The sequence below is a fragment of the Chinchilla lanigera genome, unplaced genomic scaffold (assembly GCF_000276665.1).
Source record: "Chinchilla lanigera isolate Chin_1 unplaced genomic scaffold, ChiLan1.0 scaffold00054, whole genome shotgun sequence".
NCBI lineage: Eukaryota > Metazoa > Chordata > Mammalia > Rodentia > Chinchillidae > Chinchilla > Chinchilla lanigera.
The window spans coordinates 11,748,001-11,771,943 of record NW_004955455.1 but is presented as its reverse complement, the minus strand read 5'-3'; the positions used below and the strand labels follow the sequence as shown (position 1 = coordinate 11,771,943).

At 41.6% G+C, this 23,943-nt stretch overlaps 1 protein-coding gene across 7 annotated transcripts in view; it reads right to left on the bottom strand.

Annotated features, from left to right (window-relative positions):
* Positions 1-23,943, bottom strand: part of Cit (citron rho-interacting serine/threonine kinase) — a 166,748-nt gene that overhangs the window by 99,819 nt on the left and 42,986 nt on the right. For 6 of the 7 annotated variants that reach the window (XM_005396520.2, XM_005396522.2, XM_005396521.2 and 3 more), the window contains exons 9-10: positions 22,898-23,051; positions 3,666-3,849 (exon numbers count right to left, since the gene is read on the bottom strand). In XM_005396520.2, coding sequence (XP_005396577.1) covers positions 3,666-3,849; positions 22,898-23,051 — 338 coding nt within the window. Of the gene's footprint in view, positions 1-3,665; positions 3,850-9,575; positions 9,656-22,897; positions 23,052-23,943 lie in introns of those variants that run through there. The other variant, XM_013520471.1, reaches the window with a different exon arrangement.

Sequence of the window (23,943 nt, the reverse complement as noted above, 5' to 3'; positions counted from 1 at the left end):
TAAAATTTGGTAAGGCACTGGGGGCAGCCACACTTCATTCTTCCACCATGTTTGAATGTTTGACACCATGAGTACATTTTCAGATTCACCAAAAAGGAAAAAAGGCCAGAGGTGTGGTAGCGCATGCCTGTAATCCCAGCACTCGGGAGGCTGAGGCAGGAGGATCACTGCCATGTTTGAGGCCAGCCTGTGCTACAAAGTGAGTTCAAGACCAGCCTGAACTGCATAGTGAGACCCTGTCTTAAAAACACACACACACACACACACACACACACACACACACACATATTACACAAAGGCCAGAGGCAAAAGAAGAGAGGGTCCCCTTCCTTAAAACAGTCCACCTAGACCACATCATTCCACAAATCCATTCTCACTGAGATCCCATTGCTCCTCCAAAACTTGCAACTTCTCCAAAAGAAGAAAACCATCAGGGGCAGAACTAACACAAAAAAAATAGAGCCAACTAGTTTTTACCTTATAGAGTTTATACTGAAGCTTTGCAGAAATGCAATGTTTCAGCAAAAGCTTAAATAAGGCAGTGCCTGATCTAGGAGGAAGGACCTAAAGAAATGTACCCCATGCTGGCATGGGAGGGAAGACTGCTGGGGTTCATTTTATTTTTAAACCTGCAACACTGATTTCTGTTACTACCCTGCTATTGTGAAGTTCCAGCAAATACAGGCTCAGAGGAATACTCAAGACACTCAAAGCTTGAGAATGTGGTTTACAGTGCTGTTGGTTAACAAGGAAAAGAGGCACGAGGTACTCTCCAAATTAACTTCCCACAATCCCAGCCCAAAGAAAAACCTGGTTCTCTATAGCCTCTCCTGATCTCACCAATTCATGGGGCAAGGAACTCTACTATGCCTCATCCACAGAAATGCTGAAATCAAGATTCCTGATAAACCTAAAATTAATAGCACACTCAACTGTTAAAAATAGTCTAGGTACCCCCAAAAAAAGGGTCCTAAAATGAGGAGCAGTCACAATAAAAATCGTTCTCACAGCCACAGTCTCCATGAAAATTCCTCACTCATTCAGCTCCACCTCTGAACGTTTCATTCAATCCACTGGCAAGTTTGGGGTCAATTTGCCTAGCACAGTGCATAGGCACCTGCAGTTTCCTCAGTGGTGTGAAGAGTAACAGCACAGGTAATCAACATGTGTAAATAAGAATCTGTGATGCTGAAAACAGTGCAGGGAGGGGCTTGAGAAGAAATCTGAGGTCACCAGATGGATGGCAAAGGTGACATCCCCAGGAAATGCCTTCCCCTACCAATTAATTTTGTAACCATGTGCCAATAAAACTGCAGGAGCTGCTAAGCAATTTCATTACTGCCTCTCACTTATTGGATTTCTAATTCATTATAATCTAACATGTCCAGGGTCACCTACATCCAACAGGTGGAGTGAATTTCTAAAATGATGCAGTAGGCTTCACCCACTGAGCTACCCTCGATACAGTAGCCAAGTCCAACAGCAGCACCACGCAATGAGACACACGATGAAAAAAACTGCTGATTCCAACCCCAAACTGCCATGGAAAAGACATTAAAATTCCCCAAAGATAAGAATATTCCAATTCCATATTCCAGGTATCAGATACATGGCTTTGTTTCTACAGATTTTTTAAATGAAAATCTTATTAAACATTCTGTTGCTGCACAAATGGGACCTCATGCGAGGCCCTAGAGAGATATTTCAAACTGCCGAAGGTGAAATAGCAATCTTCCAGGATAGTAAAAAACATCAACACATTCTGCAAGAAAGTACTATGAGTAAATTAAGTCAACTAATATTTATCTAGTACCTGGGCCTTCATTCTGAGATGCCCCTGTCAGAGACCTTTCTGAGAGAAACAAAACGATGCAATAAGTCTTCCTGAAAAAATAAGCAATTAATCACACACTCCTTCAGATTAATTGCAATGCCTGAGATGTTCCACATCGTTCTCCCTCTGCCCCTGAAATCCAACTCCCCCATGTCCTCTCTGGTTTTCAGATCACTGCTAAACACCCCAAGTAAGCTACCATTCTGGTTGAGTCAGCCTACCACTGTTAACCAGAACTACAAGTTCCCACACAGCTCCTTCTAGTTCAATTTGTGACCTTCAGTGCGCTGTGTGTGTCAAGGTTATACTGCCCACTAACCACGCATCCTTCACCGTCGGGCCGCCAGTCCTGCCGTGCTCTTCGATCACAAGCAAAACCTCCCAGCCCCGCTGGGCCGTCTCAGATCCATCTGACAGCACATTCAACAGCTAGTTAGATTGCTGCTTCTCCTACCATCATCCAGATTGCTTTGGGTGGTGAAGCAAATCAGTCTGAAATCCAAAACCACCCAAATCCACCTGAATTTTAAGCACAGACCTCAGTCAAGGGAATAAAGAGCAGCTCCACCTCTTTCAACATAACCACTTCTCTTGAATTAAATCACAGCCCACAACTCTATCTCACATCAAATGCCCAATTCCCCATAAAAATCTTAAATCTTTTCAGGAACCTGTCAAAATAGTACCCATGGGGAGACACCATCCAGGAACCAATACGACATCCCTTCAAATCAATATCTAAGCTACAAACACAGTAAACAGGGAGTGAAACCTGCCACGGAGAAAATCGAATTTTGTCTGTCTCCTAAGTGGGCAGCAACTAATTACCCAGCATTACCCCTAAAAGCCTCAAAGTGAGGAGCCAGGGCATCTGGGCAATAACGTAGGTGATCAAAACCTTCCTGGTGAACTTGCTCCCCTGGAAACAGAACGTCCTCGAGCTCCCACATCTACAGGCTACTACTGCATTTTCAGAAATTCTAGGAAGCCGGGAGGAAGGACCCTCCAACCTCAGCACCATGCTAATGCGTTTTCCAATAGCTTTCATAAGAATGGAGAAAGACCTAATAGGTCAAGAGGTTTGCAGTGAGATTTATATTTCTGTTTTCTAGTCTCTTGGTTTGTTTGGGGTTTTTTTCTTTTTCTTTTTTTTTTTTTTTCTTTTTTCTGTAAAGCCCAGTTTCTGTGAATCGGTGTCTCAACTGTATCACACTCCCTCCCAGTGGCTCACAGTAACGGGGCTTTCTCTGTCCGCCTGTGCTCTCCGAGCTCAGAGAGGCTCCGCTGCCAGATCCCTGATCTTGCAGCATACTTGGAGAGGAGCCGAGCATCATCTCTCTGTTAGAGCTCTAGTTCAGCCACTTGCAGCTCAGTTAAACCCATCAGGAAACCTTTAGCTTATGAGACACGGTTTTTAGGATTCTTCCCATACAGCCAAGATAGCAACCATCCACCCACTTGAGACAGATACATAGATGGAGAAATACATGGGCAGCTTATCTTAACTCCTGCACGGTTCCCTTTTGACCAAGGATATGCACTGCTAGAAATCTCCCACCCTCTCCTCCCCCTAAGAGAAGACCAAAGACTGAAAAACTAACCCAAAGTACCAAATTGACAATTAGGATGCCACAGACAGGAATAGGTATCTTAGATACTGCAAGATGAGAATATTAACAGTTTAGCCCACCAAAACCCAAACAGGTAGAGTGCTTTCCAAATGCAGGCAGATCAGCAGCCTCTCTGCGCCGCACTCCCCCCACCCTCCCACCTTTGGCTCTGTGAGCCATGCATCCATGCAGCTCCCTTGGAAAGTCAGATTTTCACTTACTCAGATCTACCAAGAATCCCCAGTGCCTTGCTGTACGAAAACCCCACAAACGGCAGTTCTTCGCCCGAGAAACCCGAGGGGCTCAGCTGGCACGGAGAGGATGAAACCCACGAATTCTTCTCTGGTTCATCAAAATTGGAGGTGTCATCGTCAGACTTGAGGGTGGGAACGAAGGGGGGAGGAGCTGGTTAAAGAAAAACAAGAAGAGGTGGGAGAGAGAAAAATTCAGATGGATTCCACACTGTTGTGGAGAAAAGCATCTTACTCCTTCAGCGTTGGCGACAGCACTGCAGCGCCTGCTTTCAATCTAGCTCCTCATACAGGCAGACCCAGCCTCAGCTCCTACAGCAACAAGAGATTAACCCCTTCCCTGCCAACATGGCCACCAACCCGCAGACAGGCTGTCTGCCCAGCTGAGGTAAAGTAAAGGATAAACTCACACAGGTCACTTGGTCTAAGGAAAGCATTTGAATAACTCTCTGCAGATGGTCACTCCTTCCTGATATTTCCAGAAGTCTTCTACAGTGCATCAACTGGCTAGAGTCAGGATGTCAGACGACCTAAACCTATTTAGTCCCTGTTCCAGTCTACATTATTAATAGTTAGTGCTAATCTTAGTGAGAGAGGGATCATCTGTGTCTGACGTACCAGTCAGAATGGGAGGAGGGAAGGGAAAAGGGGACTTGCAAGGTTCTGGAACTCAGGTTAGGATACCACTGCAGTCTAGTTCATTCATATCCAATGAGTCTACTCAGAGATCTTATTAACCACTTTTTTTTTTAGTTCATTGTCCCTCCTCTCCAGTGCAATCATGCCCATCGAATCCACTGCAGTTTAATCAGCATAAAGAAACATCAGCCAAATAAAGTTCCTCCCGGTGATTTACAGCACCCCGCTCACTGATGGTGGGACGCACGATGGACATCTGCAGCACGGTTCCTACCTCCTTATGGCATGACTCTCAGCTCTGGACACATCACATCCTCTCTGCTTTCTGCCGACCTACTAAGCTGTCTCCGTCAAGGAGGTGGACACTTGTCCACCAGTCACCAGGAGGCTGCCCATCCTCAGGGGCTCCGGGGGGTGTCTCCGGCCAGAAGCGTTACCATGGCTGCGGGCTGAGACATCCGTGGTGGGCCGGCCTGGGGGCAGGCAGATGGCTAGCCGGCATCACATCCCCTGCAGTGCAGGCTGCCTGCTCCCCACTCTGTGGTGCCTGCTCTGGCTGTAACCCCACCTGGCCGCCTGCGTGGCAGGGGCCAATGCTGAACTGAGTGACAGAGCAGCATGAGTCACTGCCCGCCAGGGCTCGCTAGAGCTCCCCCTAGGACAGTTGTCACAGCCCTTCATGGCCCAGACTTCTTTTTTAACTCCTTGTGTTCTGGACCAAGCCTTATGCCAGATATGAGCAGCAGTCTGTTTTCTGCTTACAGAATCGAAAGAATCCGGCTGTTTCCAAAGCTCCCCCAATGACAACAACATCTGAAGCAGTGCTGGGAAGTGACTGTAGCAGAGAAAGCATATGCAGGAGAAAGGAGCTGGAGCCAGAGGTCTCGCTGCTCCCGGGAAGTGCAAAAGAACATTCTCAGAGCTTCAGGTGCATAAGATAAGGTGGGAGAGGGAGAGAGATCAAAAATATAAAATGTGCACTACCAGAAGATTATTTAACACCTCCAAGCTCTCTCCAGAGAATTTAAATCATCCCTGTTAGTGTCAGAATCTACGTGCGTAACACTTTAAAAATTAGCTGATGGAAAGAAAATTTAAATTGAATGCTTCAGCCCACATCCCTCACGCACTCCCAGCAATATAAGCTCAGATCAATCTGACTGCAACCACTCAATATGTTTTTAAGCAAAAAAACAAAAAAATTTAATGACAGTTACAATTCATAAGGATTAAAAAGAAAAGTTTTCCATCCCAAAATAAGGCAACTCAGATAAAGATAAGCACTTTATGGTGAGAGCTTTGCAGATGACACTGATATGGAGACATAGTGGTTAATGCCACATGTGCTGGAATCTGAGTGAGTTCAAATCCCAGCTCCACCACTTACAAGCTCTGTGACCTGAGAAAGTTGCTTCTTCCATTCTCTAAGCCTCAGTTGCAACAAGGGAAAAGCTATCTCAAAGGCTGTGGAGAGGGTTACAGAAAATAGTCTATGTATAAAGCACTTAGCACAGCTCTGAGCGTACAGTAAATACGCTATAAAGATAACCTGCCATTATTATAACTGCTCACATGAAGTGTATGTTTACAGCAGATGCGACAGTTACTAGAGGCTAGAATATGGCACAATCTGCACTGAATATTCATTCCTTCACAAGGTACAGACACATCAAGGTGAATGTTTATGTTAATCCTATTATATCGTTTAATTCCTAGCAGAAGTTTAAATCCTTTTCCACTATACACTAATTTATCTTTAGGAGACTAAAATAGAATTCCATTTCTGAGTAAGGAGCATGATTAACAGAAGGGTAGGAGCCACCCTCTGTGAACTAATGATGATTTTTGAATTTCTGTACCATAAAATAAGATTCACCTATAAAACTCTATCATGCTCAAAGCTAGTCTAATGCAGACAAGATCAGAAAAAGTGCTAGATAACTTTCAAGCTAAAAGGAAAATGTCAACATGAAATACACCAGCTGGTAACAGGTGAGATATTCACGACACAGATTAAAAGCTAGGGTGTAAACCTCAAGACAGGAAATTAGTTAAGTACAACAGAAAACTGTGAGAAGAGCTTCTTAGGACCACATGCATGCGGCGGTTGTTTTGCTTTGCTCCGCTTTTAAAAAGGCATAGGGCTGGGGATATAGCTCTATGATAGAAAACAGTACTTGCCTTGCATGCACAAGAATCTAGGTTCAATCTACTACTACTACAAAAAAAAGAGATACTAGGACATTGAAATCATACTGATTGGTTTTGAGTCTATGTTGATGGAGGTACACAGAGCACCCCACCACACTGCATAGTGCCAAACACACAGGAAGTACACAATAAATATTTGTCGAGCAAATATATAATTAAATGGCTAGGGCTTGGGTCTTGCAAAGAGAATACCTAGCATAATACAGGCCACAAAGAAGGTACTTGATGTTTGAATTAAATGAAGATGCTTTAAAAGTTGACATTGTTCTGTCTGAAAAATATGTTAATGAGTGCCTATATTAATACTTCCTGATACGGTACTATGAAATCATCAGCTCCCCTTGCCGACACACACTTACCACATTCTGTAATGACAAATAAGAAGTCATATATTAATCTTTATTGCTCGCCATTGAGAAAAATGGGCGGGGGAGTCCTTTCCCTACATATATATTTTAAATAAATCAGTCTATTTGAGGTGATGTTAGGACACATTCTCCTCAGTGGCAGGAGCTACACAAGTAACTTTTTGAGGTTTTTTTTTTTCTTTTTCCACAGTTATAAGAGATGGCAGAACAAGGCTTTCAGAAACAAAGAGCTATTTTAAGAGCTGCAGTTAATTTCTCTTCTATAAATTCTCTCTTGCTTCCTTTTTAAAATCTTGACATTCACTAAAAGCTTTGGGGGGGATTTATCATCTTCAAAAATATTTTTTTAAAAAACAACAATGCAAGAAGAACTGAATGGATTTGTCCTCTTAGCTCTGATTCTTTCTAACATGCTCCACTGAGTTCTGATTACCACATTCCCACCTTTAGTTTTTTAGAACACAAGATAAATACTATTATTAAAAACATAAAGGATTTCTTGATTTTGGTCTACTGTTTATTGCCTGCTTTCTGCACAGGAACACAATTTCCAGGATGGGAAAAAGATTTTAATACATTCACTACTATATATCTAACACCTAGGTCAGGAACTGGCTTCCTTATTCAATGTTTTTGTTTTGTTTTGTTTTGTTTTCCGGTACCAGGAATCGAACTCATGACCTCGCGCTTGCCGGGTAGGCCCTGTGCCACTAAGCTAAATTCCCAGCCCCTATTCAATGTTTAATATCTATTTTGTTAAAGAATGGATGAACAACAAGGACCTTCCTTAGATGTGGGATAATTTCTGCCACTCCATGCAACATGCCACTTTGGGGAATTCCAGTATTAATGTACCTCAGGGTACCCAATTAGTTATGAAAAACTGACATTTAAAAAAAAAAAAAAAAAACTGAACCTAGTAAACCTCTTAAACTTTTTTTTCCTTATTTAGGTTTTTTTTTGAGACAAGGTCTCACTATGTAGCCCAGTTTGGACAGAGATCCTTCTGCCTCAGCCTCCTGCGTGCTGGAACTACAGGAAGGCATCATACCTGGCCTTTTTTTTTTTTTTTTGAGGCAGGGTCTCACTATGTAGTTCAGGCTGACCTTGAACTCACTATGTAGCCCAGGCTGGTCTCAAACTCACAGAAATCCTCCTGCCTCAGCCTTCTGATGGCTGAAATTACAGGTGTGTGCCACCACACCCACCAAACTCTTTTTCTTTTACTGGGGATTGAATGCAGTGCCTCATGCGTGGTAGGTAAGCACTCCACCACTGAGCTACATCCTCAGACCCTTTTTATTTGATTTTATTTTTGTTTTGTTTTGTTTTTGTTTTTTTGTTTTTCTCCGGTACCGGGAACCGAACTCACGACCTTGCGCTTGCCAGGCAGGCGCTTTTGCCGCTGAGCTAAATCCCCAACCCCTCTCAGACCCTTTTTAAATTTTATTTTGAAACAGGACCTCGCTAGTTGCCCATGCTGGTCTCAAACTTGTGATCCTTCAACCTCATACTCCCCAGTAGCTGAGATTATAGGTGTGCGCCACCACTGTCAGCTCACTCCTAAACTTTTCATCATCAATACGGGTTACAGACACTAGTGCTGAGACAGAAAAGACAACTGACAGCCAGGGCTGTGTTGTAAGAATGGAGCATGGCTAGTCATGGTGGTGCATACCTGTGATACCAGCACTCAGGAAGGCTGAGGCAGGAGGACTGCAAGTTCCAGGCTAGCCAAGGCAACTTAGCAAATTCACAAGACCCTGTCTCAAAATAAGAAAAGGGATAGGGATGCAGCTCAGAAAGAAGGCCCTCGGTTCAAGGCCCAGTACAGTTAAACATAAAAATAAATAAAGGACGATGCACATTAGTAAATATTGTGTGATGATAAAATAAATCAAGAATATGACTAGAACACAGTAATGTTCAGGACTATGACTAGAACTCAATAACATGAAGTTAAAAACACTTTCAACTTCATTCCATCTGCCATGGTGTCCAGCTCCTTAATTGACAAACTAGGTGCTATGCTCAAATGCAAAGGAAGATTACCCAAGAAATTGGCTATTGCACCTACGTTAAGAAGACAGTTGTGAAATAAGTGAAGAAAAAGACATCTGTGTTATTTAGAGGTCAGGACATGGGTGTGCAAGCCGGAAAACACATATTAGCTGAAGGGGAGCAGGGAGTTTTTGTGTGTTCCCGCAGGGACGTGTCATGGAAGTGATTGAATCTCAAGAGCTGGGTAAAAGGTATCTTCGTGAGCTGAAGTGGGGAAGAGTGCTACTTTAGAGAAGCCACAGTAGCCAGAGCAGTGACCCAAGAGAGCTGTGGGTAATGAGGCTAGGGAGTAGGTAAAAATGAAATTGCTAGACACTGAAAGGGGAGTGCCGGACTGGACTGCCAGAACATAATACCAGAAAGAGTCTTAAGAGTGCTGGACTGATATGATCATTTCAGTAGTGGTGGTCAAAAGAGGTCAGGGCTAGAAGCCTATAACAGACAAGCCTGTAACAGTCAACACGACAAATTCTACACTAAAGAAGTGATAACAAAAACGGAGAGGATGTGGACGAGCAGGAGACAGGCTACAAACACAAGTGACACACTTTGGCAACTGATATAAGAACACAGATTTTAGGAATATCAAACAAATTCTTACCATAAGAGCAATTCAGACGGAAAAAACAAGGTTGCAAAGGAACAAAGAGCAAGATACCCAACAGCTGATGTCTCATGGGAACAAACCACAAGAACAAGCTAGGGGACTGGAAATAAAGCCGGTCCCTAAATACACATAAAGGAATTAGCCCACGAGGACAGATTCTTCTGCCTAGTGTCCTGGGCCTACTCCCTACTTCCTCCCCTCCCGGCAGGAAGTGGTCAGGTATGACTCAGGCTCATAACATGTATAAGAAATTCAAAAGGAAGATAAAGCAGATCCAATTTGCAACAACCTTAAGTAAATAAAAAATTATCCCATCTCTTTGATTCCTCAAAGAGTCATAAAAGAAGACTTTCCGGCTGGTGATCAATTTTCACCACGTTGTCTCCAAAGTAAATCAATATGGAAGTTAGCATTGCGAAAGGGTGCTCTCATCAATCAGTCTTTAAAAATGCTGGGGTCTGGCTGCCAGCAGCTAAGCAGATGTCCTCTCTGGTGGCTGATCTCAACGGGTTCGAGCCTTGCCATGCCCAAAAGCCATGTTCCCCCTTCAAAGCTGCTGAACCAAGCTTTTGGTAATCCACTGATATTTTCCCACAGAGTGATACTTTAAGAGACGCCTTCTCTCTCCCCTCGGTTGCACTTGTTCCAGATTCTTATCTCTATAGCCTTGCTTTGTTTTTTCTTTCCTTCTCAGCCTAGGTACTCAACAACCTGTGAAATAGCTAGATGGGCTGAAAACACTCAAAAGAGGAACTTTTCCAGTTGCAGCTACTCATGCTTGCATTTCTCTGCAAAGCTGGGTTTGGATATACCTAGTGTTTCACCCAGGTGGAGCTTTAGCATCCTTTTCTCCAACATTTAAAAAATTTCCTCATAGGGGCTGGGGATTTAGCTCAGCGGCAAAAGTGCCTGCCTGGCAAGCACAAGGCCGTGAGTTTGGTTCCCAGTACCAGAGAAAAACCAAAAAAAAAAAAAAATTTCCTCATAAACTGTTATGAAAATTTGTGTATACACTGAAGTAGTAAGGGAGTAAAATGAACTCCCCCATGCCCCTCATGCAGCTTCAACTAGCAACTTCCATTTCCATTTCGCCTCATCCTACCCCTACCTTGTTTGTATGTTTGTTCATTATTAAAAGCAAACCCAGACATCGTATCATTTCACCTAGAACTACCTCTCATATAGGGTTTCTCATCTGCAGCACTATTGACATTGAGGACTAGACAATTCTTTGTTAGGGAGGCAGAGCATTGTGTGTATTACAGGGTGTTTAGCAGCATTCCTGCCCTCTATTCACTCGAAGTCCATAGCATTCCCAACTCATAACAATCAAAAATGTCTCCAAACATTGCCAAATATCCCTTAAAGAACAAAACCTCTCCTACTTGAGAACCACTAATAGTTAAGGAGCTTTTAAAAAGAAAACATAAGTACAAAGCCCAAAGCACACCCAACAAAAGTAATAATAACTTCATAGCATTACCTAATACCATGCCTCAATTTTATCAGGTTGTCTCAAAAATGTCTCTTTATACTTGGTTTGTTTCAATCAGTATCGACCAAGGTCCACAGGTTGATTTGATGTTTCTCTTTTAACTTATAACACTGTCTCTCCAGGGAGGGAAGGGCAGTTACTAGGGCTTAAACCCATGACCTTTGCACTGAGCAACGTCCCCAGCCTTTTTTTTTTTTCTTTTTTTTTTTTGAGACAGTTTCGATAAGTGACTAAGTTGTCCAGGCTGGGCTTGAAATTGTGATCCTCCAGCCTATTTATTGGCTTAAAACACAGGATCATGCAGCCTCACAGAATTTCCCTCATTCTGACCTCATGGCATCATTGAGCACATTTCTCTGTTCCCTGTTTCCTGGTAGGCAGATAAACTCAGCACCTTCTGGACATACAAATGCAATTCTTTTGGCTTCCATACGGCAATGACCTAGCTTCTTCATCAAGTCAATAGCAAGAATATCTACCTGAGTGTTCAGATTTTTTCTTTTTTTTTGAGAAGATTTGCTGTGCTGCCCAGGCTGGTCTCTAACTCCTGAGTTCAAAGGATCCTCCTGCCTCAAGCCTCGCAAGTGTTAGGATTACAGGCACACCACACAAAAATTCTGAGAATTTTTTAATCTGAAAACATTTAAGCCTGTCTCCACAACTGATCATATGCCAAGACACAGGGATTTTAAATCTCCCTGTCGGAGTACTGGCAAGGATGTAGAGGAGGAGCTCTCATACACTACTGATAGGAATGTACAATGAGACAACCACTGTTAAAAAGTATGTAGTCTCCTAAGAAGTTAAACATGTGGCTATTCCGTATCATCTAGCCATTCTACTCCTAGATGTTTACTCTCCACAGAATGTTCACAAGTGATTAAAAGCAACTTCAAGTGGTCATTTTGGGAAACAACCCAAATGTCCATCAGCAGATGACTAAAACAACAAATTGTGATATATCCATACAATGGGACTCCAACTCAGCAATAAAATGAAATCAACTGATAACATGCTACAGCATGGGTGAATCTCAAAATAATATTGAATGAATGAAGCCAGGAAAAAAATAAGTACAGATTGTATAACTCAATGTATATAAAGTTTGGAAAACACAAGCTTGCCAGGCATGATGGCACACACCTGGAGTCCCAGCTACTCAGGAGGCTGAAGTGGGAGAATCACTTGAGCCCAGAAGTTTGAGACCAACCTAGGCAACACAGCAAAAACCTGAATCAAAAAACAAAAGCAAACCAGCAAAAAACATCACTTAGACTACACTGAGAGAAAGCAGAACAGTTGTGGCCTGGGGACAAGTACAGGGATATGAAGAAGCAGAGGAGAGATTTACGAAGGAACATGAGGAAACTCTCAGGGCTGATGCGCATGCTCATCATCCTGAGACTGATGGTTTCAGATATAAGACAGGTTAAGGTTTATTAAACTACGCACTTAAAATTTGCGGGGTTTTTGTATGTCTATCACTTCTCATTAAAGCTGTTGCCAACTGCTAGGAGGCAAATATTTTAGCTCAATCTTTTCCTGGAATAAGGGGCTTCTATCCTATAAGTTCTCACCCTTTGACTCCTTCCTTCCACGTGGGAGAATGAACACACTGGACTCATCAGAGCTGGACACTCACCATCCACATTTTACTAGAAGGTAGGACAAGTGTGCCTTGCAGTAAGATCCAAGCTTTATACCCTCTCACTCACTGCTTATATCTAGAGCGACCTGGCTCTCAGCCCACTGACAGCTCTTATCCGCCTGATTCTCAGTAGCTTTGTGCAGGGTCTCCCTATCCATGAGGGAAAGCATACTATTCTTCTGTTCAATAGGACGGGCAAAGTTCCCACAGCCTTCCACTGAAGGTTACTGAGCACTTGCCTTGCCCACAGCTAAGTGGATATTTTGGTGCCTATCTGGCTATCAGTTCTTTATAAGGCAGAATTGTGAAGGACAGGAAGAGTGGTCTTATATCCCAAACTGCCAATGCTGGAGATCGATGCTCCATCACCATTTATTTTCTCTAAAATGAGACAGTAGAAACCATTTCCAAAATCTCAGTCATGAACCACCTGTGCCTCCTACTCTTTGTCCTTATGCTTTCATCCCTTGTGACTCCTGCCAATCATCCCCTTTGGTTCTATCCAACTCTCACCCCCAGAAAATGAGCATGAATGCAATCACCACACTTCATAGAACTGATTAGGAAGTTGGCTGCTGAATAGAGTCCCAGATGTTTAATAGCATTTTGAATCTTCGGCCAAATCGTTCCTATGTTTGCTTGCTTATGAAAGGTTTCCCCAAAAATGAGAATTTAAGGGTGAAGGACCCTAATTTATGGGCTTTCTAATAAGCCTATTTCCCATTTCTCTTTGTCCTCTAGAAAGGCATTATTTTATTATTGGGTTAATAATATCCCTTAGTTATTGTGGGCTGATCAGGTCCGCAATCTCCCAAACGAGTGTATGGTGAAGGCTAAATAAAAAGAGGCGAATGGAACGATTTCAGGGCTCCAGGAGGATCAAAGCCCTCTTACAGAGTTGGAGATTCTCTCAGGACTAAGACTAAGACCTTCTCTGGGTGGCCCATATTTATTTGGTTATCAGAAGAAGGGAGGGGAGTATTTAAGAAGGGCAAAATCACTCAAGGACTTCTCCAAGTAAGGTATTAAGTTAATCCTTAATAAGGATTAAACTAATCCACCCAGGAGTGAGGTGCCTGAGGCTATAGTCTTTATCTAGTTGAGATCAGACCCAGGTGTCCTTGGCTGTGATCTTGTCTTATCCTTTGAGGTTTTCCGGCTTCATCCACCATTGCAGGTTTTAGCAGGGATTAGTGACTCACAGAGGTTCACTTACTGAGTCTGTCACCCACTTCCAGACAAGTGGCCTAGGCTTTGTACACAAGTAAACATAAAAAGCCAATTGGTTAATTTAAGTCCTGCTTGGGGCTGCTTCATAGTGGCCTCCATCACTTTATCTCATTTAGAATTGACTTACCTAAGTGGGATAGGGACACTATATGAAAATTACCAAGGCACATATTGGAGGGATGTTGTCATCCTGTTACAAGGAGCCTCATTCATGGGAAACCCAGCAGTAAAATACCACAAAGCTCAGTATTCAAAAGAATTTAGTCTTTTCTAAACTAACCCATCCTGCATTTTTTTTCCCACATACAAAGGCTCTTGAAATTTTATATTCTACTTTTTGCTTTGGCTACCAGGAAGCTGAGAGTCCCAAACTGTTCTTTATCAGACAACATAACAGGCATTTCTCTGTTTTTGTTTGTAACCTTGACTTTATTTTCCCACCTAGATATTTCCTTCATCCAGATTTCTATCTTCTTAATATTGTAGATTTTTATCTTCTTAATACTGCAATTATCTCTAGGACAAGCTGTCTCCATTTATCTTGGGGTAAATTCAAATATACATTTTAAACATCTCTGGTGGTGGCCTCTAAATTCAAACTAGAGGAGAAAAATCCTATAATCTTAATTCATAAGCATTTAGATCTGTGTAGCCTATTTTCTCCTCTTAATAATTTACCCTCTAAACACACAACAGCCCTCAAGAGATACATAAATATTCCCCTGCATATCCCTTAAGAGACTATAAGAGTTACTGGCTATATCTCTTCATTTTTCCTTTTTTACATTCTGCCAGGTGGTGCCTATGTGTTTCCGGTAGGATGAATTTCTGCCATTGCTACTATAGCATCCTCTTTCTTTCTATCCTCTTCCTCCTCCATGCTGATATACTAAAGAGACTCAGCTCCTCTTCACCACTTCCTCCTGTTTGTGAATTGACTGGCTATCTGACAGGGACACACATCTCAGGGTCATCCAAGCCCAGCAGGGAAGTACACACAACTTCATCCTCCTCAAACTAGCTTAGAAAACAAACCTGGCCAGACACCTGTTGAAACAACAAGAACCCCAAAACAAGCAGACCTGAAAAGGCCCGAAATAAATAAATAAACATGCACAAACTGTACAGGCTATTAAAACAATGCTATTCTGTAGGCAGAGCACTAAAATAAATAAGCAGAATACTAATGTTTAAACCATACAGGCGGAGGCTGGGGATTTAGCTCAGTGGCACAGCACCTGCCTGGCAAGCATGAGGTAGTGAGTTCAATTCCTGGTACCAGAAAAAAAAAAATAAATAAATAAAACTAACCCATACAAGTCTTCATTTGTCTGGAAGAGAGACATATCATGAGAATTAATGACAAAGTAGCAAATCCAAAGGATAAACATGGTAAGGTCTTACAAAGACTTTTTCTTCATTTTTTCCAAAAATATAGGAAAATAATCTTCCAATAAAAATTTCCAAATTCTTGACAAGCAGCATAAAAGATTGTTAAGAGCAGGGGTTATGCTCGTGTTTATATTAGCATGGAATACTCTGGAAAGTTATACAGCAGACCGACAATAAGAGTTCACTTTAGAAGGAGAGATTGGGTATTGTAAGAGACATTTTTCACTGTATAATCGTTTGTCACTCAAATTTTTACCATGGACTATACTGCCTTTTCAAATAAATAAAACCAAAGAAAACCTGGAGTCAGGGAGACCTGAGTTCAATTCCAAGCACTAGCTCCATGCTAAGAGGCTCATCTGGTCAGGATTCAGTGTCCTCATGTATATTGTGGTACTAAGGAAACACTCACAGGTGTCTGGGGAGGAGTAAATGGGGTAATAATATGCATACACGCTCTGCAGAGCCCTAGTACACGATAGGGACACAATAAATGGCATGTCAATATAATACATGCATAAAAAGTATTATAAAAGACATTTACTCTATTCTTAATTAAAAGTGAAAATGAAACAGTAGAAAGAGGGTGGCAGGAGATATGAAAATTCCTTTTTGCTATCAAAAGATAGAGAACAGGTTAAACTATCATCTTGAAGGATATGATGGATATAAAGTCTATCTGAGAGAAAAGCTTTAAATTCCTCCAAATCAGAGTATAAAATCCAATAATTCTAGGCAGTTCCATCCACCCATCGGAGTCCTCAGCCAAAATGCAGCTTCCTCCCACCCCAAGTCCAGAAGACAAAGTGAGGAAGACCCACAAAGATGAGCAAGAAATTCTAATACTGACAGATCTAATTTTTACCTCCTGTACACCTTGGTAAACTAATATGCGCAGGATCACCTGGGGATCTTATTAAAATGCAGCTTCTGACTTAGCAAGACTGAGTCTTTGCTTCTCTAACCAGCTTCCAGGTGACACTATGCTGCCAGACCATGGACCACACTGTGAGTAGGAGGGTTGTACCAACCCCAGGCAACAGTACTGCTGTTTGTTAGTAATGGCAATCTTGAGATGTTGAGATTACTGGAATATTCTCTCTCCTGGTAACAACCCAGCCAATTCTTCTAAATCAACAATTCTCAACTGGGGGAAATTTCCCACCCGCCCCCCTCACAAAGACACTGGACAATATTTAGAGACATTTTTGGTTGTCACAGCTGCAGAAAGAAGGGTGCTGCTTACACCTGTGGGTAAAGGCCAGGGATGCTCTAAGCATCCTGTAATGCATACAATAGCCTCTACAACAAAGAATTATCTGGTTCCAATGTCAACAGTGCTAAAAGAGACCCCATTCCCAATAAACAGAAAACAAGACATATCCAGAGCCTTCTCAATTCATCTTCAGACTGTAAATCCTGATTTAGAAGTGGGCTATCAATCTAACATTCCCCTTTCCTTTCCCAGTCTACATCTGAGACATACGGTGAATAACGAGTCAGTAGGATGCTATATGTGGAGAAGGGGTCACCGGGTCACTGTCTATGGTCTATGTTTTCCTTAAAATCAAGCATATGTCGTTCAGAAACCCAGTGGGGAATCTACAAGCATGAAACTTTGTATCTTTTGCGGGTACAGCAGTTTAACAAGACCACAGCTCTATTTAAGCAGAAGACCCATTAAGATCTCAGACTCTAAGCTCCATAAAGGCAGGAACACATCCCAATGGGTTCGTTTTAATAGAACTACAACACCTAATACAGCACTTATCACATAGTCAATGCTCAAATGCCTGAATGAGTTTTGAAGATTCAAAAATTACTGCAATTCCAAATGTTTTTAAGTAGACCCAGAGATTAGCCCACACCACAGGATGACACGGTTTACTGTTTGCCAGCATTACAAACAACATTCATGATAACAATTACTTATGCTAAGGTACACATGGTATTGTAGAAAAGGCAAAGGTTTTGAGTCAGACAGACTTTGACACAAATTCAGACCCTCTCACTCACTTGCTATATGACCTTGGGCAGGTTACCACATTATCCACGGCTGTACGATAAGTATAATATTCCTTATATTTGAGTTGCTTTGAAGTAATAAAGTGTGATATACTTCAATACCTAATGGTGGGCAGAGAATAGGTGTTCCCTAAACAGTATTGCTTTTCATGCTAGAGGAATTAAAATCCAGGGAGTCACATGGTGCTATTTTTGCATGCAAAGGTGTTCAAATGGGACCCAGGGCTAGGCGAATCACTACGACTTAATCCAAAGGCTGCCATCACTCACACTTTCAGCACCCACAAAATTCTGTACTTGAGGTTTCACTACGGCCATTCAAGGTAAGAAATAAAGATCATCAGGGGCTGGGGATTTAGCTCAGCGGCAAAAAGCGCCTGCCTGGCAAGCGCAAGGTCGTGAGTTCGGTTCCCGGTACCGGAGAAAAGCCAAAAAAAAAAAAAAAAAGAAATAAAGATCATCAACAACAACAACAACAAAAAAGACACCTATCTGGAAGGGGAGTATTTCAGTGTGTCAGCAGTATGGAATCACCACTGAGTCACTACAGATCAAAATAAAATGTACTCTCCATTAAGAGGTGCTCATGATCTTAAAAATCTAAATAATTTGGCAAGTTACTGTGTCTTTGTAAAAATAGTGAGAGGAGGAAGATTCAAAAGGAAAAGCCCAGGTCATGAGTAACAGACAATACAAGTTCTTTATGTCATTAGCCATAAATGTTCAAGGAAATAAACCATAATCATCCCTTCCACTATGCCTTTCTCCCTGTTGAGACATGGCAGTCTTGGGTGAAAGATACAAGTGTGCCAGTTCCATTGACATCACATCTCTTTGGAGAAAGACATTTCAAAAGTGTAATTAAAGAGATCATCAGGCAGCAAAACCTTCCCATTGGCAGAAGCAGGTACAAGATCCCCGGTAAGGTGGAATAACCCCTAAAGACATGAAAGAAGAGCTCTGATTGGCTTTAGCTTTCCAAAATCCCAGGAAAATCAGGCAGCCAGAATCCTACCCAGCATCTGAAACATCACTGGCATTGCACAGCCTGGGGCACTTGGTATGCTCAAAAGACTACCTACTGAAACTTGCAGAGAAGCTTTGAAATAATGATAGTAATAAGCAGCTGAAAACACAACCTTGCATGAGGCAGAGAATGAAACATCGCCTGGTGACCCACAAGCGTGACAGTAACTCATCACAGAGCTTTTGACATGCTGGGAGCATAAGCATCCCTCCACTGGCTCAGATCCCTGGATCACATGGTGCTGCCCACAGCAACCCCAAGGGGCAGGACCCAGGAGGGTGCAGATGTTCTGCCTGACCTCAATGTAAAAGCCAAGGCAAGCCCCAGTTTCTCTCAGTAGCCACTTCCAATTCGGTCATTCAAAACTGCCTACACCCTTCTCAAACTGCATTTATCTATCCTGCCAGGACCACCTCTTGAGATAATGAGTTTTTGAAGATTATTACCTGCTGTGTTAAGCAGTACTTCCTTTCATTGGTTACAACAAGAAAAAGAAGAATTAGGGGTGAAACAGCAGAGAGGCTAATGTTGCTTTCATCAAAGGACACTCTCACGTTGAAGTAAGCAGAAATACTCAACAGCCAGGAACCACAAGGTTTTGAAGCAGCAACCATGAACTTGGGAAACTTAATGATCAAGTGTTTTGGTTGATGAAAAGTCTCTTGATGCGCATTTATAAAAAATAGGACTGGACAAAGGCATAATTTATGTTAGAGTTACCTACTTAGAAAATAGCTCAAAGAGCGTGGGGTTCGGCACTCTTCACAATCACAAAACCCTGAGCTGACTGCAAATGGGCAGGATAAAACAGGAAAATCTGCTAAAAGGCACTAAAATTAATACCAGGCCTCACTGTATTAATGAGGAATGCTATATAACCACCAAGAAAAGGCACTAGCATTCTTCAATGGTGCAAAGATCCAGCCCTTCCCTTGTCTGCACTGCACTACGGATCTAAGCTTAGTCCCATTAATATAAACACCCAAATATGATACGGTATCCTGGACTGATTCCTGGAACAGAAAAGGGACACAGTTTGGAAAACTCATAAAACCTGAACAAAATCTGAAGTTTAGCTAATAGTAATGTAAAAATATTTATCTTAGTTTTGACAAATATGACAGTATTATATAAGAAGTGAACAGTAGGGACAACTAAAGAAATGTATGTACAGACTCACACTATCTTTGTAACTTTTCTATAAACTTTTTTTTTTTTTTTTGGTACCGGGAATCGAACTCATGACCTCAGGCTTGCCAGGCAAGCCCTTATGCCACTGAGCTATATCCCCGGCCCTTCTATAAACTTAATATCCCAAAATAAAAGGTTTATTAAAGTTAAAAGATTTTTGAAGCAAATATATTTTCCAAGTCATCACAGCCATTAATTACACTGGGAACTGGCAGTCAATGAAAACCATCAGAGTTTTTAAGAATCAGGATCTATTTGGGTGAGAACTCCCTGATACAAATGGGGAAAGGTGTGGAGCCCTGTGTTAATGGTAAGGAAAAATCTAATATTGTTAGGGTAAGGAAAAATGAAGCAGATTCCATGATGAATCAACTATGAAAACAATGTATATAAATAATACCTTTATTGTGACCCATCACAATGTTATCTCACCCTCACAATAACCACGGCCTTTCAAAAGAGACACCTTGGGCTGTGGGTATAGCTCAATAGTAGAGTATGTGCTTAGTATGCACCTAAGGCTCTGGGTTCAATCCCTGGCACCAAAATAACAAAAAAAAAATTTTAAAACACAGATGTGCCTCATGATAGACAGTATGAACCACATTCAACACAGACACACGTCTCTCCAGGTACTATATAATTTTTTTAAAAAAAAGAAGTTATACACTAAGCAAGCCTAAAAACTATAAATAGCCTGAAAGGGAAAGACTAAAACAAAATCCGGGAATTCTGACATACAGTAGGCCCTGCATATCCATGAGTTTCACATCATCAGAGTTAATCATCTGAAGATCAAACTACATCTTTACTGAATATTTATATGGACATTTTTTCACTGTCATTACTTTCCAGACAGTATAGTGCAACAACTCTTTGCATAGTACTTACACCATATCCGGCACTATAAGTAATCCACAAGTGATTTAAGTCTATGAGGATGTGCATAAGTTGTAAAGATAAATATATGAGGCTATGTATAAGTTTTATGTAAACAGGGACTTGTATATCCTCAGATTTCTATATCCATGGGGGATCTGAAATCAGTTCCCCTCAGATACCAAGGAAAAAAACTAATTACCAAAAACAACACTGAAGTTTACACCAGAACACAAAATAAAGTTACTCCAATAATTAATCACTATTCACCGACTTACTTAAGCAAAGATATGTTATTAGGCATAATCAGACATTCACACACATAAAAAATTAATTGCTTATTCAAGAAGAGATAAAATGGCATGAAGAGAAAAGATTAAGTACTTGAATAGCATCTACAAGAAATCCTCCAAATCTTTCTAAAAGTATAAAAGGAAGAATGCACTGAAAATATATACTGATTAGAAAGTCTCAACCTTGTAAATGTGGGCAGGAAAGCATTGACCAAAGTCTAGGAATAGTAACAGTGTGGCTTGCAGAATGTTATGGTTTGGATCTTAAATGTCACCCAAAGCGCATGTGTTGAAGGTTTATTTACCAGTCAGTAGTGCTTTGGGAGGTAGAACCTTCCTAGAAGGAAGTTAGGTCATTCAGGGTGTGCTCTGGAAGGAATATGGAGACTCAGACTCCCTCCTGTCTCTCTCTCTCTGCTTCCTGACCACCATGAAGTGAACAGACCTCCTCTTCCACACGCTCCTGCCATGAGGCACTGTGCCAACATAGGCCCAAGGCAACAGGGCCAACTGACCCTGGACTGAAACCTCTGAAACCGTGAGCCAGCATGAACATTTCCTCCTGCAAGTTGATTTTCTCAGGTATTTTGTCACAGCAACAGAAAGCTAACATACAGAAGAAAAAAAGCTTGCCAAGAAAGACTTAGAGAAACCATCAAAATGGCCTGCAAGCGGACAATACTGGATCTTAACCGGTCTCATGTTCTAGTTGGAGGCACAAGAGGTTATACAAGCTAAGATCCCTCATCCACAATGCTTGGAACGTGAAGTATTTTGGATTTCAGATTTTTTTCAGATTTTGGAATATCTGCATCTACGTAATGAGGTATCTGGGGGTTGGAACCCACATGTAAACACAAAATTCATTTATACTTTATGTACACTTCATACACATAGCCAGTGATAATTTTATATAATATTCTTAGTGCACCTGAGTTTTCTTGGTTTTTGTTTTTTGTTTTTGCAGTGCTGGGGACTGAACCTAGGGCCTCACACATACTAGGCAAATGCTCTACTCCTAAGCTATATCCCAGCCTAGTGCCCCTATGTTTTGAATGTGACCCCTTACAAGGTCAGATGTGCAATTTTCTACTTGTGGCATCATGTCAACACTCAAAAAGTTTCAGATTTTGTTGTTTGTTTTTGGGTTTGTTTTTGTTTTTGTTTTTGTTTTTGCAGTACTGGGGATTGAACTCAGGAATTTGTGCTTGCCAGGCAGGCACTTATGCCAATGAGCTATATCCCCAGCCCAAGTTTTAGATTTTGGAGCATTCTGGATTTTTGGATTAGGAATGCTCAACCTGTAATTACAACAGAGCTCTAATTGGAAGCCTGGTTTTGACAACTAGAATCAGATTCCATTTCCCCACCTCCCGTCATCACCAAAAATAAAACACTTAAACAGGCCAACTGCTTTGCTGCCGGCTGTAATCTATGCTGATCTGCGGGTCAGGCGATTAGATCATATTCAGTCAGCAACATAGCTAAGAATAAAAAAATCTTTTAGAAAACTCGCCAATTTGTAAAAACCACACTTTTCAGTTTTTACTGACAATACATCCGTTCTTTGTTTTTAATGAATTAATTCAGTTTGCACTGATTATAAAGTGAGGTATGAATGAGTATAGATAGATAGATAGATAGACAGATAGATAGATAGATAGATTTTACACGTTTGTAAGCAAACACAGTATTACAGAGGAAAACAAATGAACACAGCAAGGTGTTTATGGTTTCATCACAGGCTCAGCCATTAGCACAGGACCCGGGGCATGCTGCCAACCGTGGAATCTCTTTCCTAACCTGTGAAAGAAATAACTAAGTCTATGTTTCCTCTGGAAGGAAACTGTCAAAGTAAGGGACAACCTCTGAACTCTGTCAATATGGGCCTCCAACTTACTCCAAAATGATACTCTAAAGGCCACAGAAACACAGTTTGATAAATGACCCAGTTCTATGCACACAATTTTAAAGCAAATTATTACTCAAAGACAGTTACATCATTAGCCTTTTCTACTCTTGTACATAATTAAAACATTTATATAATTTACACTACATTCTTTGGACCAAGTAATTTCAGATCACTAAAATATATCTCAATCCCAACACCCAAATGGAAAAATATGCTCTACTTACAGTTACGAATGTCATTCCAGTCCACCTTAGAGAAAAAAGGGTGGCAGCAAAGCCCCTCAAATTTCAGTCTCTCCTTCTGGCCACACAGCAAACTTTGAATCAGATCAAGGTATTCACTGCTAACTTTTGGGTCATCCGGAAACTTCAAAAACCGCTGTTCCAAAAAACACAATAATTATGTCCTTAGCGGTGATTCAGTTTCTCATGTCCCAAAGTTAAAAAAGTATTCCTCATATATGCAAGCTTTTTTTTCCTTTCTAACAAAGAAAGAAGTTCCATGCCCTCTTAACTTTGGACCAAAAGCATGTTCCCAAAATAAGAGGCCTGTTCACATCAATAGACCTAGCTCCTTTGTAGGGGTTCGGTATCCTTCGTGGTCTGACCTTTGCTTCTCTCTCCCATCACACTTTGGAAGCTCCCCATCTCTCTCTTTGCTGTCCAACAATAATGAGCTATTTAAAACTCTCTGAACACACCACGCTGTTCTTCTGGCCTAGAACTCCTTCCCCACCCACAGGCCTTCCCTGGCTACCTTTCCTGCCCTGTTTCCCTCTTCTCCATGTTCTCTCTGAACCTATTTTTGCACTTACACAATGCACTGGGGTTTCTGAGTGATGACGGGGAAAGAAAGCGGAGGGCCTCCTTCTTGCTCATCACTGTTAACCTAGTACTGTACCTAACAGCAAAGCCTGCCATACTTCACTCTTGACCGAATTACTCAACGAGCAAGGTGAAAGGAAGGAAACAGATAAGCCCCGGGAGTCACCTAAGGAGAAACTTCAACTCAAGAGGACACTCCAGAATAAAAACATATGTTGCATAAAAAAAAAAAAATACATATTAGCCGTTCCAGGAAGAGGAAACAAATTCTCTTTTTCCTTTTGGTTTTTGTTTTGTTTTGTTTTGCTTTGCTTTTTTTTTTTTTTTTGGCTGGCCTTGAGGTTGCTATTAGTTTAGGCTGGCCTTGAACTCATGGCAATCCTCCTTGCCTTAGCCTCCCCAGTACTGGGATTATAGGTATGCACTACCACACCCAGCTCGCTTTT